The 19,780-nt window shown below is 39.6% G+C and overlaps 1 protein-coding gene across 1 annotated transcript in view; it reads left to right on the top strand.

Annotated features, from left to right (window-relative positions):
* MAP7 (microtubule associated protein 7) overlaps nt 1-19,780 on the top strand; it is a 156,023-nt gene that overhangs the window by 104,044 nt on the left and 32,199 nt on the right. The window contains exons 4-6 of the mRNA XM_007468744.1: nt 13,154-13,317; nt 14,121-14,238; nt 19,567-19,677. Of these exons, the coding sequence (XP_007468806.1) occupies nt 13,154-13,317; nt 14,121-14,238; nt 19,567-19,677 (393 nt within the window). The remainder of the gene's footprint in view (nt 1-13,153; nt 13,318-14,120; nt 14,239-19,566; nt 19,678-19,780) is intronic.

Here is a 19,780-nt window from a genome sequence, read left to right as displayed (position 1 = left end):
GCTCTCTCCTTTTTTTTTTTTTTTTTTTTTTTTTTTTTGACCCCACCACTCAGTTTGTGGGATCTTAGTTCCCCTGACCAGGGATTGAACCCGGGCCCTCGGCAGTGAGAGGAGTCCTAACCACTGGACCGCCAGGGAATTCCTACTTTTCCTTAATTTTGATATTATCTCTTTTGTTGTATTGACAGTCATAATCTTAATGAAATACATTTTTATCTATCATATTTCTATTTTATTTTATTCATTTTTATTTTTTTCTGCATTATTTGCATTTTCTTTTAAAATTTCTTTTAAATTTTGGCCTATTCTTTTACACTTAAGCTGTCAGAGTAGAAACTAATCTTCATAAATACACAACTAAACATACATGCACACGTACATTTGTAAAAGAATCATCTAAAATCTAGCATCTAATTTAAGCTGTGCCTTAGAATACATAAGGGTAATTTCTAAAAAAATTTTAGTTCTAAAAGAAAAAGTGCAGCTGATAAACTACCCATAAATATAAACTGTGCTTTGCAGAAGCTATGATGGGAGTAGAATAGTTAAAAAAAAAAAAAAAGACAAAAAAAGTGGGAGGGGTGGGGAAGGGTTGTCACTTAGCAGCAGGTCTTTGGGGTGTGCTTTCTGAAAACACGAAAGCAGTTGATAATATCAACTATTATCAAACTTTCAAACTTTAAAGCTTTCCAAGTTAGAAAAAAAATACATTCCAGAAATTCCAACAAAGCAAAGTTTAAAGTTATTGGCCGGTGAGATTGATTATTCACTGTTGGATGTAGATTGAAATTAACATTGAAATCATTAAAGATTTTTTTTTTTGTAATCCACATTTTTAAAAAGCAAGTTAAAAAGAGGGAGAATAAAGGTCTTTGTTTTGGGTTGCATGTCAGGTTTGTATTGTTCTGCAAACAGGGAGGATCTATTAATAACTTTCTGTAGGATACATTTCTGAGTCATGCCTTAATGCTTTATGGTAGGATTATATCATGTGGCCTGCTCTTTCCACATTATCCTTCAATTTATCACATAAAATCAGGCATAATTCTTCAAGTACGGGACTGTTCTGTTTGTTTGGTTGAGCATATGCGCTCTGAAAGCTTTATTTTTCTGCGTTAAAAGGTTTTCCCATGAAGAAATCTCAACCACTCTCTATTTCATCTGATTCTATTCAGGCCGTTCCTTCAAACTTCTCTCTCTTGACTTCTGCATCTTTTGTACCATCTCTCTTCTAAGCTTTAATTTTGGTTTCCTTCCTGGGGTAAGTGGGAGAATTGTATTTGTAGTTGTACAAAAAAGGAGGGTTGTGTCATGGTTTCAACCCTCCTTTTTTGATAATGTGGGTTTCACATTTCCAACTCACTCATAAGGCAGTAGATGCTTTCCTGTCATCTGAAACTCAACCTCTATACCAGCGGTCCCCAACCTTTTTGGCACCAGGGACCAGTTTCGTAGAAGACAATTTTCCCATGGGGGCGCGGTGGCTGGTTGGTACAGGCAGTAATGCGAGCGGTGGGGAGCGGCAGGTGAAGCTTTGCTCGCCTGCCCAGCCCCCAGCTCCTGCTGTTGGGCCTGCTTCCTAACAGGCCTCGGACCGCTACCAGTCCGTGGCCCGCAGATCGGGGACCCCCGCTCTATACAACTACATTGCCCATCAACTTTCCCTCCAGAACACTCCTCTGAGGAATTTCTGTGTCTCGGTCAATTGCACCAGCATCCCCCCTGCCCCGCCCAATTATCTTTCCGCTATTTTTGATGCTTTCTCCTGCTGCTGGAGGTACTGGCATCTTTCTACCAGCCTTAACTACCGCATCTTTTACAGAATGAAACGTGGTGGTCCAGGTCTGTGCACTGCCTAGTCTCCACTCGGACCTGTTGAGCCACTTGTAGGTACCAGTGGTCAGTCTGGACTCAGCCTAGTCCTCTGGCTGGGGCTTCAGCTACCTCTAGCCTGGTTTTTAGGTGGAATTTGCCACGCTCACTATCCCTGAATCCATTTAGTCACAAGACCAGCAGGCCTCTGTCTTCAACATAGGTCTCAGATCCATGCCTTTAAATTTGCTGCCTCTGCTCTCATCCTAGTTCAGACCTTAGTAAATTTAGATTTTACTTACCCAAAACTATCTCATAGATATACTTCATTCCTCCAGCTCGGTCACGGTTAGTTCCAGTCCTTCTTTTTGACGGCTTCCTGGTTTTTATGATCTTTCCCCTTTTGGAAACTCTCATTTTCTTCCTCTATATCTTGCATAACTATCATATTTTAGCTCACATTCTAGTGCTACTTTATATGCTACTGAACGTTTTCTATTTGGACTTTATAGAACTTTCTGGTTGTATATATTTTAAAGGGTATAGCCATGGTTTTCTAATTCTTTTTATCCCAATATACAGCGCGAAATATAAAACAGACGCATAATAAATATTTGCTGCTTTTCCTGATTTTACCCAAGCCTTTAATTACGTATTAATAATATTAATATTATTCATTAATAATAATAATGTTTATTGAGCACTAACTATGGGCCAAGCAGTGTTCTAAACACTTCACTCTGTATTATCACATTTAGGTGCAAATTAACACAATGGTTGTACTTTTTTTTTTTTTTTGCGGTACACGGGCCTCTCACTGCTGGGGCCCCTCCCGCTGAGGAGCACAGGCTCTGGACACGCAGGCTCAGCGGCCATGGCTCACGGGCCCAGCCGCTCCATGGCATGTGGGATCTTCGCGGACCAGGTCACGAACCCGTGTCCCCTGCATCAGCAGGCGGACTCTCAACCACTGCGCCACGAGGGAAGCCTGGTTGTACTTTTTGTTATGTGAGCCTGCCATAGTTGCTGATGTTAAGTTATTTTATGGACTGTCATTTATTTTATTTTAAAAGTGCATTGTGATAATTTAGCTCAAGGGAGGAACTGAATCTTAAAAAATGGGATAGTTAATAGACCCTTTCTTCTTTCTGTCATATCAACTATTTAAGCATATATATATATATATATATTTTTTTTTTTTTTTTAATCTATTTATGGTTGTGTTGGGTCTTCGTTTCTGTGCAAGGGCTTTCTCCAGCTGTGGCAAGCGGGGGCCACTCTTCATCGCGGTGCACGGGCCTCTCACTATCGCGGCCTCTCTCGCTGCGGAGCACGGGCTCCAGACGCGCAGGCTCAGTAACTGTGGCCCATGGGCCCATTCGCTCCGCGGCATGTGGGATCTTCCCAGACCAGGGCTCGAACCCACGTCCCCTGCATTGGCAGGTAGACTGTCAACCACTGTGCCACCACGGAAGCGCCTAAGCATATCTTTAATATGTACAGGGTCACCAAGATCAATGTTTACATTTTTCAACAAGTGGTGATTCTGTTAAGTAGAGAGTGGTCCCTATGCTTCAGATGCGGTGGTAGATTTTCCGAAGTTTCAGAGCTGGGCACATACCCAGCTCTCACGTGAAGGAAGAGCTCTTCTGCTTCCTCATGCACAAGCAAGGTACATGGGTGCTGTACTCACTGTCCATTTGACACAGAACCAGAGGGTAAATGTAAGTGTTGGAGCAGATTCTGATATCTTTTTGAGAAAATTTTGTGGCATTGACCATTTGTTAGCCTTGGAGTCCATTAAGAGTCTGTGGGCTTCCCTGGTGGCGCAGTGGTTGAGAGTCTGCCTGCCGATGCAGGGGATGCGGGTTCGTGCCCCGGTCCGGGAAGATCCCACATGCCGCGGAGCAGCTGGGCCCGTGAGCCATGGCCGCTGAGTCTGCACGTCCGGAGCCTGTGCTCCACAACGGGAGAGGCCACAACAGTGAGAGGCCCACGTACCACAAAAAAGTAAAAAGAAAAAGAGTCTGTTAGAACTTGGAATAGATCCTGGTTACTAATTTCTCTTCAAAAACATCTACAAGAATCAAAGCATGTAGAATTATGCAATAGTATACATTTTTCACTTTAGATAGTTTAAAGTAATACTAACTACCACCGCCACCTTTTTTTACAGCTATTTCCTGCTGTTTTAATTCACATATTCATTCACCTAATATTTGATGTGCGGTCACTATTAAGCCAGGAACCCTGGGGCTCTTAAAGTGAAAGATCAATTTTCTAACCTCCTGGAACTTACATTGCTATGCACTCCACCTGGAATGTTTGTCCTGAGAGATGCATGTAGCTCATTCTCTCTCCTCCTTCCGATATTGTTTAAATTCCATGTCTTCAGTGAGGCCTTCCTTGGCCATCTTAGTCGAATTTGCAGCTCCCCCAAACTAGTCCTCTATTTTTCTCCACGTCACTGTCAGTATCTAAGCATGTATATATTTTATTTGTTTGTTGTCTGTGTGCTTTCACTGGAATATAAGCATAATAAAAGAAAGGACTTGTGTCATTTTTAAATTTCTATAGCCTAGTACCTAGAATAGTGCCTGGCACATAGTCGATGTCTAACAATTGTTGGTTGAATGGTAAATGAATAGTAAATCTGTATGTTTCAATATAAGTAGAGGTGAATGCAGCAGGTATACTGCAAATTAGTTAGACATTACCAAATTATCAGGTAATACCCACCCTTATAATAGTCCGCTCAAGCAAGTCTGAAATTCTTATTCTTAAGCATTTTCTCAGACGAACAAGGATACAAAGGTAATCTATAGAATAGTTGTGCCTTTAAACTGCTTGGTCTTCATATATGTTATGAAACTAATAGTCCTACAATATGTTGACAAATTCAAAGGAATATTTAGCAGACGAATAGTCTTCTGTGTTTAGGAAGATATAAGGTTTCCCTTTTTTGAAGGTAATACAGATTATGGTTTGAAGTATTGATGCGAATGGAGTCACATTCCCAGCTGGGGGCTTTCTGAAAGTCTATAAAATCATGGAAGCTTATCAGAGAATTGTATGACTGACTCATAGCTCATGAAGAAAAAATAAACTTAATCAAATCTCTCATTCAGTTCATTCATATTGGGTTTTATAGCTAAGTTCAAAGCTGTACAGGAGATCTATCATAATGTATTATATTAGAAATAACAATAAGATAATATGAAAAGGATTTTGACCTTCAATTAAATTATTTTTGCATTGTTTCTCAGATAATTTCACCAGACCTCCTTGCCCTTCCAGTCACAGCTTTTCTGCTTTGCTTCCTTCCGCACCCTTCTTACTCAGTGTGTGTTGTCACCTCGGGCAGCAGTATTAATAAGAGTGCAGTCAAGAGATAAATGATCATTTCAACCTGGCTTAGAATGTTCATCTCAAAAATGTTGATAGAGAGGTTAGAATTAATTAGTAAACAACCAGTGATGCCGTACTCTGATTAGCATCATAAGTGAAACTGTCCCTGGTTTTACATTTCACATTATTATCATTGATAGACAGTCATTGGTTTTAATAAGACTATCCACACACCAAAAAAAAAAAAAAAAAAAACAGAAACAGACTTTGGGAAAGTCTTTCTAATCCAAATTTTTACTGGGTAAAACTTTGACAGATCTGTGGTCAACCACGGCATCTGCTCTCCTAAAGTTGTCACTTAATGAATGAAGTGTAAAAAAGCTCCCAAGGCCTCCAGGCAGGTTATGAACAACCAAAGGATCTGAGTACATGTTAGTGGGAGGAATTCGGACAGGAGCACATACCAAAGCACTGCATCATGAGTCAGGCTCAGGACTGGAAAGAATAAATGCTTGTTGCGGGATGGATTAGATAACTCAGAGGCTGAAGCTTTGACATAAGGTGAATCATTGTGACTAAGCAGCCATTGTTTATTTCTCCCAGGTTGACTTTGCCTTTAAAGCTGACAATTAAAAGGTCTTAAAGCCTGAAAAGTAAATGGTCTTTTAAATAGACGATGACGAAGGCCAAGAGTGACGTTGGAAGATCAGGATCTTCACATCATTGGATGAACACTTTGTCCCGATCTAGAGGAGGAACTTTAGTCATGGGGAGGTGTTCCAAATCCTGCCTTTTAGCATAATGGTTCCTCGTTTTCTTCTAGAGTCAGACAGTCCAGAGTTTGGATTGCAGTTCCACCACTGACTAACTTTGAGACATCAGACAGGTTACTTCACTTCTCTGTGAATAAGTTTAATAAAATAAGTTTAGTAGCAATGTCTACCTCACTGGCAGATATCAGCTATGAAGGTACTGCCTGTAAATCACTTGGTGTCAGCATAAAGGACTGAGCACAGCTCACCGATGATGATGGTGGTGATAAAGATGAGAATGGCAGGTCATGTGACCCCAGAGACTGACCTAGATGCCTGGGATTGGCAAAACCTAATGTTTCTGAGCTACAGGGAGACAAAGATAGAGGGGTGTTTGTGCTTCTGGTCTAGTAGGCTGGGGCTCAGTAAGACAGCCAGGGAAGAGGATGGCAACAGTCTATGAGGAGTGAAAGTGAATTAGGGTCGAGGCAGTAACAAAAAGATTCCAAGGACAACGATTGCTCTGTGTGCTTTAGCAAAACTCCGTTTACTTTAGCTGAGGCTAAACCCTCCTTTAGGCCTAGCTCTGAAGATAAGAAGTCCTGGCACAGTATTGCTTTCCTATGTCCAAAGAAAGGGTCTAGACATTTCACAAGTATAAGCACCTCAGCTCTGTCTCAGCACCTCAGTCCCATTAGTCTACCGCTATGTCAAGGGACGAAGGCAAAGTAGGAAGTCCCCTCGGGCAGGAGACACAGGTGTTGTGGGTATCTGCAGGGTCATCCTTATTACCAGGCAGTTCTCCAGCGTAATATTCAAATGAGAGGAAAGTAGAAACACAGTTTAAATGACTTGTTGAGAAGGCTTTGAATTAACACTAAGGCTCAATGTAAATCACTTTGCTTGGCAGTCATATAATCCTTTAACTCCTTAGCTCATTTATTCATCATACTTACTTTTATCATCTGCTAAACTAGACACCGTTTTATATGGGGAAGAACTCAGTAAGAGCAGAGTAGTTAACGATCTAGAGTACAGGTAGGAGTCTGAAGGAGCTATGGGAGTTACTTTGCCACCAGAGGAAGGGCCATTTGACCCAGGACTTGAAAGATGGTTGAAGTTTGCCAGGTGGGAAGAGGTGTTTGGGGCAGGAGGTAGCTTGTAAAAATGTACATGATTGTACGGTCAATCTAAGGAGTTGAACTGGGGAACAGTGGGGAACCAACAGGTTTTCAAGCAGGACTGTGACATTCGGTTTGTTTGGGGGTGGGGGGGAAGATGTCTCTGAGAACAGTATGAAGGATGGATGTGAAGAGGAGATAGACTAAACACCAGGAATAAGAAGGGAATGAGGGCTTAAATACAGTAGAGTCGAAAGGTTGGGAGGGGAGACACTGAATTCTGATGTAAAATGATGGAGTCAATTGTGGAAGTGTGGAGTTAGGTTGGAGCATTCATGAGGTGAAATTGAGAATGACCTCGAGGGATCTAACTTTGTAAACCATTAGGAGGTCATGTATCTGCTATCAGAACGTAGAAGGCAGAGCAGGTTCTGGTTTGAGGTAGGGATGAATATGCAGATATGAGTAAGGTTATGTGATGGATCTGACCAGGAAATAATTCAAGTGGCAATTTTAGGCAGGAAGCTGTGAATACGGAGGAAATAGTGTGTAGTAACAGAAAGTACAGGCTTTGGAATCAGAGCTGACTTAAAATTTCAACTCTACCTCTTTTAGACCATGTGATCCTGGGAGAGCTGTTTATCTCCTTTGCGGTTTTTTTCTTCATTTGATTTTTACTACCAGGCAAAATGGGATTATCATTCCCACATTTATTACAATTTTGTTTTCATTTGCCTGATAGCTATTTGTTCATTCATTATTTTCTTTGACACTTGGTTTTAGGTTTGTTTCTTTCAAACTACGTAACTGGGTGTTTTGTGTTTTGGCCTGGTCTAAAAGTCTCAATCTTAACCAGTAGGCTTAGTTTTATTCCTTTAGCTTTTCGCTTTGGCCTGGTCTAAAACTCTCAGTCTTAACTAATAGGCTTAGTTTTATTCCTTTTAGCTTAGTTTCATTCCTTTTAAACTTTGTTTTTTTCCCTTTTTATGGTAGGGGTAGGGTTGGTGGTATAGAGGTGTAGGCGTTGGTTTGATGCAAGTACTGTTCATTCCATGATTCCCCGTATTAATTTAGAAATTGTGCTACAGTTTTCCATACTATTAGTGGTTACCTTTTCATTCCCATTTCTTCATTATTAAATAAAATTAATTGTATTTCCTACACAGATGCTCTTATTTTTCAGTCCACAGCCCCCCTTCCCAGGGTTGATTAACCAAGTTAAGCCATTTTTTTTTATTAATATTTAGCACACACAAAAAAATCAGTGTTTTCATACCAACATGAAAATGAAATTTATTTGAATGTAAGTAATCACAACAATTATTGAGATAAAGCACAAAAATTAAATTTTTAGCCCTCAAAATCAAAACAGAAAGAAAGCTAATTGTAATCCCTCATATGTCCTCAAAGGTAAAAACAACTGAGTCATGGGAGTGAATTGAAAAAGATCTTGGAGAACATTTTGTACACGCTCTCTAACTTAGAAGTCAAAGGGGTTAGCTCATTTTTTCCAAGGTGACACAGAGTTAGCGGCAGAATCAAGATCCAAACTCAGATATTATCACTTGTCGTTTTCTGACTTTTCATGATACTACTGGCTGTTCTGGTAGCCAGTGTTACCAGCAACCTATTCATATCCTTCCATATCCTAGCATGAACCTAAGCTGTGTGTGTTTCAGAGGTTCAGTGTTAACATTGCTCTATTCTCTGAGTGTCATCATTTTCTTTCCCTCAGACGGTAGTGGAACACATTCTTCACCCACACTGTTGTAAGACTGCTCAGAAGGACCAGGCTGGGCACTAGGTGGTCGAATGTGACTGGGACTGGAGTTGACCCAGCCCACGAGTGCACCATCTGGTTCTCTGTCCTATCTGTGTTCTTCTGTTTAGCTGCCTTTTTTCTGTAGTGATAAGACAGGAGTTAGTATAACGATCATAAAGATTCACTCACTATAACTATCTACATGTACGGAGTCCCTACCATGTACCTGGCACGTTATATGTTACAGCGAGCCCACCTGGCAGCCCTGTCAGGAAGACGGTTTGAGGAAACGAGACCACAGAAGTCACTGCTTGCTCAGTGACACATACTGGGGGGTGGCAGGAGTGGGGGGTGGACTCAGGTTCCTGTGAAGCCGGAGCTTCTGCTCTATCCTATACCCTTTCATTTCAAACTCCTTTTAGTACACGAGTCACTGTGTGTTTCTAAACAGAGTTCAGATTGATGGCGAATTTCCCGTTTGTGTGGCACTGACATACTGTTACAGTGTCACTGAAGTATAATCCTGGTGGCAGCAGCTCAGGGATGGGACTGGGTTGTTAAGTTCCAGGGGCCACAGTGGAACATTTCATTTCATTTTTATGTTATGATCTCAGAGTCCAGGAGAAAATGATAACTTCACAAAAGTAAAGGTTAATGATATTCATCACAGGTCCTTTTTTGGGACATGTTATTCTTTTACAGAGCTGCCGCTATGAAATTAGTGAATGTTAATGATTTAAATACTGAATGAGTTGTATTTGTCTGTACAGACCTCCATAACAGACTACCATAGATTGCATGGCTTAAACAACAGAACTTTATTTTCTTAAAGTTCTGGAGGCTGGAAAGTTCAGGATCAAGGCTATGGTAGGCTTCAGTTTCTGATGAGAGCTCCTTTCCTGGCTTTGAGGTGGCCGCTCTGTTCTCACGTGGTCTCTCCTCTGAGCGTGAAGAGAGAGGGAGAGTGAGCTCTCTGGTGTCTCTTTTTATAAGGACAGTAATCCTATTGGATTAGGTCCCTACCCTTATGACCTCATTTAACCATGATTACCTCCTGAAGGCCCTATCTCCAAATAAAGTCACATTGAGCATTAGGGCTTCAACATATGAATTGCAGTGGAGGGGACACAGTTCAGTCCATAGCAATTGTTGATTTTTTTTTCTTGCGTTCAAAAGTCTCATTTCTTAATGAGCAAATAAAAAACTTTGATATTATCTATCATCCACAGGGAATATTTTAAATAACGAAACCTCTTAGAATTAGTTAACTTTCAATTCTTATTAAAATATTGAAATATTTTACGTTATCCTTCAGTTTAAAAGATTGCATGATCTGTACTTGGTGATAATCCTAGCAGTCACCAGCATACTCTGCAATAATATGAAACTGCTGTTTGCTATTTCACCATTGTTTGCCTGTTCTCTGTATGGCTGTTTAAAGACGACAGTTGTTTAAAAAGGCACTGCAATAGGATCTCCACGTCCTGGTAGAAAATTAGAAGTGGAACTCAAGAGTTTGATAAAGAAATATTCTTCCTTTAAAAGATTATTTGGGATAAAACTAATTATTGTTGTAATAATGTCTAGCCCTGTTGTGATTGATAACACAACGTTACGAGCTACCTTTAATTTTCTGAATTGGAATTATGATGATGACAAATCTGGCAATAATGGCTAATATTTACTGAATGCTTACTAAGTGCAGAGAACTATTCTAACTATGTTAGATGTAATGATTCTTTTAATCCTCACAGTAAACCCATGAGAAGGTCCTATATGTAGCCAAAATTTACCCTGACAGAAGTGAGGCATAAGGAAGTTAAGTAATTTGCCTAAGACCAGACAGTTATGGGTGAACGAGTCAAGTAGTAGTCCTCAATGAATCAGGAAGTAATTAATTAGTAAGGCCCTTGGTTATGTACAAGTTGTGAAAAACACTATAGTGAGTGGGAAAAAAGTGTGTGGGGGGGAGTCCTTTGCTACATAGAAATCAGAGTATAAGAAATGCTAAAGTTTGTGGTAGATGTCATAAGAGCAGCAATGAGCCCTGAAGAGATGAAGCTTCTGGAGAAGACCTTAAGGGCAGTGTTCCTCCATATGCCATCAGTGCATCACTTGGGACGAGAATCACCTGGGAAGTTTGTTTAAAATGAAGATTACTGGGCCCCGTCCTAGAAAAAGCGGAAATGAATGAGGGTTGGAGCCCAGCAATCTGTGTTTTCATGAGGCTGCTGCCTTAAAGAATGGATCTGTTTGGATTAAAAAAAAGGATAGCAACTTTCCCAGCAAGGCAACCATAGGAGCAAAGAGATGGGGGAAGTAATGATTTGTTTAGGAGGTGCAGTAAGGAGAAAGGTCTCCAGGGAGAATGAAGAGGATGTTTTGGAGAGCAATGCAGAACAAGACCAAATAAAGATATTAAGGCCAAGTTTAGGTAGGACTTATTTCACTTAGCATAATATTCTCTAGGTCCATCCATGTTGTCACAAATGGCAAGATTCATTATTTTTTATGGCTGAGTAATATTCCATGGCCTATGTATACCACATCTTCTTTGTCCATTCATCTATTGATATGGACACTTAGGTTGCTTCCATATCTTGGCTGTTGTGAATAATGCTGTCTATCTGTTACTTTTAATATGTGTTCTCAGAGTATTTTTTTGAATTTATTCAATCATTCAGTAAATATTTATTGAGCACATACTATGTGCTTTTCCTCTGAGTAAACTTTTAACTTGGGCCTGAGAATTTCTTTAAAGCCATGGGCTTTAAACATTGGAAGGAAGGAACCTTGAAGATCAATTTCTTCATGTTTTAGGCAAGAGTAAACTGAAATGCAAATGAAATTGTTCAGGTCTCACTATGTGTTAGCAGCAGAGCTGCTGGGAAAACCCAGATCTCTGTGTACCACCCTGAGTGATGTCAGAGGACAGGCTTACGGTGGGTTTGTCCTCATCCTTTTCCTTCCATGAAAGTCAGGCCAGTTCAGATCCATTTCAGTAGATTTGTCTCCTGAAATGAATAGCTCTGGAAAGATTTAATGGTAGCAGAAATACAGAATCTCTAATATCAAATATTTAGAGGAAACAAAATGTTCTGAATTTATTGTTTTTCCCTTGAAAAGTAACATTTTAATTGATATACCACCATAGTGTCCTCTAGGTTTATATTCGATATTTTGTTTGGACACTTTTGCCAACAATGTTAATAACTCACATTAAAAATGTGTTTAGCTGTCACAGCTGAAGGAAGCATCATATTTTTTAAAGTTTTGTGGGATTTATTTTTCCCTGAAATGAGGAAGGAGCATATATATGTAAAGAAGAAAGGAAGCATTCCATCATTGAACCATATTTTTTGAGTTGTGTATTTTCATTCAGCTTTTTCTTTAAGTCTTACCTAAATAGATTATGAACTCTTCAGACACAAGGTCCACTGCTTATTTGATCCCTGACATCCTTTTACTGACTCAGTGTGATATGCCTGTGAGGCATATCTTTCATCAACTATCCATCTTTGGGATTTTCTCCCAAATCCTTTTAACACTTACAGAACCAATGCTATGTTGAAACAAATGAAGTCACACACTTTTTTTTTCGTAAATTTTTTAAATTTATTTATTTAATTAATTTATTTTTGGCTGCATTGGGTCTTCGTTGCTGCGTGCGGGCTTTCTCTAGTTGCGGTGAGCGGGGGCTACTCTTCGTTGTGGTGCGTGTGCTTCTCATTGCAGTGGCTTCTCTTGTTGCGGAGGACGGGCTCCAGGCGCTCAGGCTTCAGTAGTTGTGGCACGTGGGCTCAGTAGTCGTGGCTCATGGGCTCTAGAGTGCAGGCTCAGTAGTTGTGCACACGGGCTTAGTTGCCCTGTGGCATGTGGGATCTTCCCAGGCCAGGGCTCAAACCCGTGTCCCCTGCATTGGCAGGCGGATTCTTAACCACTGCACCACCAGGGAAGCCCAAGGCACACACTTCTGATCTGGAGGATATCACATGTTTTAATGAGAGAGAGACAGATGGTACTGTGGGTTTGAGGGCATCACATCGCTATCAGCATTGAGTTGTGATGCATGCACTCTTCTGGAGTAATAATATACCAAACTAGAGGGCTGTTCCAGTTCGCAAAGAGTAGAATTCAGTGCATCTTCTTTGGCCTCGTTGTTTGCATATTATGTTACGCTAAAAATTTAACAGTAATATTTTTTTTTCCTGAAAATTTGAGAAAAGCAAAGGCCGTGGTTGGTTAATTAAAACCAAAGACCCCATCCATGTTTGTTAAATATGGGCCGTTTCTACAGCCCTAACTGTTAAGTTTTTAAACCTGCCTGTGTTTGCTTTCCCTCATTTTTCTTCCTGAAGCTGCAAGAGAAATAATCTGGTTAGAGAGGGAAGAGCGAGCCAGGCAGCACTACGAAAAGCACCTGGAGGAGCGGAAAAAGAAGTTAGAAGAGCAGAGGCTGAAAGAGGAGCGTAGGAGGGCTGCTGTGGACGAGAAGCGAAGGCAGAGGCTCGAGGAGGACAAGGTGAGACGCTGCTCTGGGGGAAACGTGGGAGGCTCGTCTGTTTCAGAAACACAGCACATTTACTGTGAAGCTTCCCGTTAAGGCGCTGGGATGCACACCAAGAATGTCTCAGAGGCAGCAGATTTACAGACTCATAGTTTCCAGGGAGGTTGTGGTGTGGAAATCAGGTAGAGAATGGTATGATTGTCACTGTTGCCCCAGGAACTTTAAAAGCTCATTTCACCGGTCTAGACCTATAACTTATTTATGTTTACTTCATCTATACTGAAGTCTTAAGACTGCTCCCAGTAATTGGATTTCTGTAGGGCTTTACCATTTACAAACGTTTTCTCATAGATTGTCTCATTGAACTCTTACTCAGTCCTTGAGTAAGTGTTGTCAGTTTTTGTGAAAATGCACATTTAGACTCAGAAGAGGTAAGTTACAGAAAGTCGTACAATCCATTAAGTCGTGGGGTTAGGATTCCCCGCATCCGTAGATTCCAGATGCTGTTTTTAAAATACAGTACCACATGTGTTTAAGCTAAGACCTGCACTACCAGGCTTATGCGAGTTGATGAAAGCATCACGCTCCCAGTACTAATAGTAATCGTCATTTATTTAAGTACCTGCTGTATGCCAAGCGTTTTATCAGCTGGAACCTAATAATTTCAGTAACCCCCCACCCAGGTTGATATTACTCTCACCTTAAGGTGTAGGACTTAGGAAGTTTAAGTAGTACCTCTCTCTCCACTCTGCCTTAAGTCGAAGACTCCTCAGACATCCAGGTGGAACCTAATCATCAGCTCCTCTCTTCCCTTTAAGGAACGCCATGAAGCCGTTGTACGACGTACAATGGAAAGGAGCCAGAAGCCAAAACAGAAGCATAACCGGTGGTCATGGGGAGGTGCTCTCCACGGGAGCCCCAGTATCCACAGCGCAGGTAAACAGACAGTAACGGCTTTCAAAAATCACTGTTTTTTTCTGGACAGTACAAGTCACAGTTGCTTTTTTATTCTGTGTTTGCAAAACAAAAATCCTGCGGAAATAATTAAGTTACACTTAAACGATGCTTCTACTGTTTGAGGATAAGAGGGTGATGGAGGTAAGAAGATGAGGTTCCCTCCCTCCACACAGGCTGATTTTCTCGTCCTTTACAAAATTCCTTAAAGAATTGGAAATCTATGCAATGTTTCTAAACAACTACTTTCAACTCTACATTATTTTAAGTAATTCATTTGCATAGTGGTTTCAGGATTATGGAATAGGTTAACCGGTTTCGTCTTTTTCTCCGGAAGAACCATAGCAATATTGACAAATAGAATCAATACTATGAGCTCATGTATTCTGACCCTAAAGTATGTGCAACACTAAGGCTCTTCAAGAGAAAATACGGATTTCTGAAGCTAGAAATAGTAGATGTCCAAGCAAATGGATGTTCCCTTGTTCTTGAATTGACATAAAAATCGTACTGAAATTTGGATTTAGTGAAAGGTTATTTTTGTACTGTAAATTCAATACACCTTGAATTTTATATAGCATGTCAGTTCTTTTTCATTTGTGTGAGTCTAATAAGCTTTTTTTTTTTTTTTTTTAATTTACTTTGAAAAATCATTGTCTTACATTCTGTCCCCAGGTGGTTTTGTTGAGTCATCATTCACCTTTCTCGATTTAGCAGGACTGGACCACCACTTCACAACTTTTGGTGGTACTAGAAAACCTGGTACAGACATCCTTGTGATTTGCTGATTGCCTGACCTGTAGCTAGCACCTCAGACCTAGGGCCAGTTCATCAATAGCTGAACCATCACCACCTTAGTCATAATGCATGCTTAATATCCTGTTGCATAGACCTAGATCTGGGACGTGGCACAGTGTTTCTCAAGTGTTGATAGTATGACTCAGGTGACTTAAAGGTATTGAAATAAAGTAATTACATGTGCTATGTTTACTTTCTTTTTAAATGATCATTTTGGATAAAACCTTAAGAAAATGTTTTTTTCACTAATACATCACCAGGGCTCAAAGTACATCCAGTGTGGCTTTATCCACCCAACTGCCCCATCAGTACAGCTGTTGCCACTTTCAGTTTTTATCTGAATAACTATGGATTTTCGTTTGCTTTATTCTCTTTCATTCCTAACATTCAGTGTGTCTTCTCTAACCCCTTCATTTAAAAAGATCTAAAAGCATATGTTGCCACAACTTTGCAGTGAACCAAATTTGAAAGCATGTTTTTTTTCCCTTGGCTCTTCATGACCCAGTGGTATTTGCTGTGGGGCACATATCAAATCTGTGGTCATAAGGATCATTTACATGTGATATTTCTTTCTAGGGATAATTTTGCATATTTGTTCCATGCAGAAAAGCTGTCATGGTATATACTTTTATAACCTTAGTTATTTTTCTTCTACCTGGCTTCATGTTTTACATGTGCACGTTTCACATGTAAACCTGTTACAGATTTTCAAACATTTTTTGAGGGGAACTCAAGTTACTTAGCTTTACTTCTTGCTTCCACACTCAGTTCAATATATAACCTTTGTATTGCCACTCAGAGCAAGAGAAACCAGCGTTGTACTTGTGAGCTGTTGGATAAAATCCTTTTTTATAAGGTTTGTGAATTAGAGAAAATTGCTCTTATACTGGAACAGAGTAGTTTGAAAATAATGGGAATTTGCCAAAATTCTCAAAGGTCAGAATGATGTGCTGAGATCTTGAGAGCAGTGACCAGGTCTTGATCACTTTACCCCTTACTTCACAACAAGGCCTAACTTGTGGTAGGTACAACAAACAAATCCTAGAAACTGAATTTAATCCAGATTAAATCAGTGTGTTGTCTCACTGCTCCCACATCAGCTCGCACTACTTTGTAAAACTTTATACGTTTTAAACCGATTCTTCATAAATCCTTTTGTGGATCTGTGTTTTGTTCAGAGAGGAAAAGAAAAAGATTAAAAATTCTTATATGTTAAGTAATATAATAAATGCGTATTATATCTCCATAATTTTAATGGTGCATGTTAGGCCTGCACGTAGACACAATTTCCCCCCAACTGAAGCTTAACGTATAAAGCAATATCAGAAAAGGTATTGCTGTAAGATCTCCTAGAAATGACTTTCATTTTCCTTCCTCGTGCCCTTGAGCCTCACATTTGATCATTAAGATGTTCCTTTTGACATTTTACCCTAAATCTTTTCGTTGTTAGGATTGCCCTAAGAGCCCGTCAGTTAAGTGTAAATTTGAGTCACAGAAATGATGTTTGGTTATTTTCCTTTTAATAATGAAATTGCTTCATGTAAGTCAAGGATACTTCAATAAATAAAAAAGATTTTAATTAAATTGCTTCAGCCTTAAAGATGAGTCCCTGTAGCATGTCTGATGTTGGTGGAAGACTTGCTTATCCCATGCGCACTGTAAATAGTGGCCCAAAATGGTTATTCTGTGGGGGAAATTGTAACATTTTTACCACCAGGGTTAGCTAGACCAGTGGGAACGGGGTTTGAAGGCCTCTCGCACGAGGAATATTTTGGTTTGTTTTCAGTTTTAGAAGAAGCTAACCATAGAAAATAAAATAAAATACGGCAAAACCTCTTTAACTTTGGCTATTATAGGCCAGAAAAGCTCCCTGCATCCTCCGTAAATATAATGATGAGATTTTTAGACTTTTCCTTACATGCAGTTTTATTCAGGGAACGTGATTTACGCTAGTGAGTGTGGTTATAGCTTAGTTCCACTGTACAGAGAACAAACTATCAAAGCTGATTTTTGCCTTTTATACACACACAGCTATTATTTCTCTTCTGACTTGACCTTTAAGAATTACCCTAAAATGATCCAACAGCAATAAGAATATTATTAATAAACTTAAAGAGAAAGAATTCTGATTTTCTTTGCATTGCTGCCAGTTTTGTTAGGCAAGTTTGTGGGCTCATTCTACATCTGTAAACCACACTAAACTCTGTGGTATAGGCACACAGGTGTGGTTATTAGTATACTTTAAAAAAAGAAGTGCTCTGGGGGCCATTCTTTCCACACCTAAAGTGTTTCTTTTTCTTTCTTTTTAATCTGTTTTTCTATAATGAACTTTAATGCCCTGGGTAAAATGACTCTACAAGCAAAGGTATCAGCAGACGCACAGAACCTGGTGTTCTTTTTATTCTAGTGTTTGCATTCTAGCTTACCAGCACTATTACTACTTTCTTTTTCTTTCTTTTTAATCTGTTTTTCTATAATGAACTTTAATGCCCTGGGTAAAATGACTCTACAAGCAAAGGTATCAGCAGACGCACAGAACCTGGTGTTCTTTTTATTCTAGTGTTTGCATTCTAGCTTACCAGCACTATTACTACCCCGTTGTTCACACTTCGGGAAATTATGCAGGCGTTCACTTTTCTTTTTTTTTTTTTTTTGCTCTTTCAAATTAATTATTTTTCCTATTATTCCCATTGTCTTTAAACCTTTTAAACATATTTCTAATATCTGAAGTTTAGGTGATGTTTAATTTCTTCTGACCCTTCATCCTGTTAGTTTATTTTCTTGTGAGCTTTCCTTGCGGTTCTCACATTTGGGGATCCCACATCTGGGATGTCTCCAGTCAGCACCTTTCTTTCTTTATTCCAAGGGGGCAGGGTGGATGGTCCACACAGGAGTGAGGGCCATGTGATCAGCCAGTATCTGGAAGGAACACTGGCTTCTCAGTTTGATCACTCCTCTGGATCCTTCTCTTGTTTACTTCTGGTCCTAAGAAGCTCCCAAATTTTCCCATCAGCTCTGTTGGGCATTTTAAGGATTCTTGTAACTTTTGAGAGTTTTTAGTTGTCTGCATTAAATGACTTTTGGGAATATACATAATTTTGTTCTAAAACATCAAATATCCACCTAGCATCCATGAGTAAAATATTTCACACAGACATTTGTGACAGAACAGTGTCTTATAAGAAATCCTGATTTTCTTCATTTAGAACACCACTCCCCCCCATATATCATATGATAACGTCGTTATTTGTAGAATGTAACTATTTTCTTAATTCTTGAAAGTGTTTTTATGTTTTGTACAAATTTCTGAAGTGATAATCCTCCACTCTAATGAATAACACATGTACATGGCCAGAATTCCTGTTTTTCTTTTCTTTCTTGTAAGGGTGCATTTTTCTCCCCCAACTCCAGTTTCATTAAGGTATAATTGAGAAATAAAAATGCATATGCTTAAGGTGTACAACATGATGTTTTGACATATGTATACATTGTTTCCTGTAACATTAAGGTAGTTTGGGTAGAATTAGGTGAATTTAGTCTTTTGTCTCTAGTTTCAATGCTTCCTCCTTAGCACTTCTTTGACTCTGTAAAAGTAATCTCAGTTTGGATTTTCTGTCTAATCCAGTAGCTATTTAAAATGATCCTAAGTTCCATTTTCATACAGCTAGGTAGTATTTATTGGTTATACATTAACCGATGGTTTTTAAAATTATTATTCCCAGTGCTGAGAAAATATGACCTGTAGGATTTCATAAAGTTAATGGCACATTTTTTAGGCCTAAAACCTTGCAATGTTAAATAATATTTTCTGAAATATTAAATAATATCATTTGAAAATAATAATTTAATTTAATAACTTAATTTAATTATTACTTGAAAATAATAATTTTCAAGTAGTATTTGAAAATTATGTCCATACTCCGTTTAGTGCTCAAAAATGCGTTTCATAAGTCTACCTGTGTAGTCATCTCACTGTTGTGGCCTCTCCCGCTGCGGAGCACAGGCTCCGGACGCGCAGGCTCAGCGGCCATGGCTCACGGGGCCCAGCCGCTCCGCGGCATGTGGGATCTTCCCAGACCGGGGCACGAACCCGTGTCCCCTGCATCGGCAGGCGGACTCTCAACCACTGCGCCACCAGGGAAGCCCAAGGTGTTCACTTTTATGGGCCCCTTTTTGCTTCACAGTCCCCTTCCATTATTTTCGTTGTCCTCTGCTGGCTTTCCTTTGGTCTTCCTACATTTGTTGTATTATAACAATATGCTTGAATTTCCCTAGCTGACTAACTGGTGAGCTGAATAGTTATTTTATATTTTTATTTTCCTATAAGAAAAATGAGTATTATTTCTAGCCTTTAAGTTACCTTTAAAATGTCCACTTAGAAAACTGTGCTATAGTAAAGATCTAGTCATAGAGCTGAAAGCATCCAATCCTAGTTTTTCCTTCCATCAGTGAACTAGGAAATTGCAATCCTGCATGCTGGCTGTCAATTAGCATTATCTCCATTTGTTTTAGATCCAGACAGGAGGTCAGTTTCCACCATGAATCTTTCGAAACATGTTGATCCCGTCATTAGCAAGCGGCTCTCCTCTTCATCTGCAACTTTACTAAATTCTCCAGATAGAGGTACAGTCAAAAGGAAAACAAAAAAAGTGTTCTGTTATTTCCTTAATGCTTTTTTTTTCCTGGATGTTTACAGATAAAAGTAAGCATCTGAAGTTGCTTTCCC

This window comes from Lipotes vexillifer, unplaced genomic scaffold (assembly GCF_000442215.2).
Source record: "Lipotes vexillifer unplaced genomic scaffold, Lipotes_vexillifer_v1.1 scaffold1572, whole genome shotgun sequence".
Classification (NCBI taxonomy): Eukaryota; Metazoa; Chordata; class Mammalia; order Artiodactyla; family Lipotidae; genus Lipotes; species Lipotes vexillifer.
This window is presented reverse-complemented; position numbering and strand designations above follow the sequence as displayed.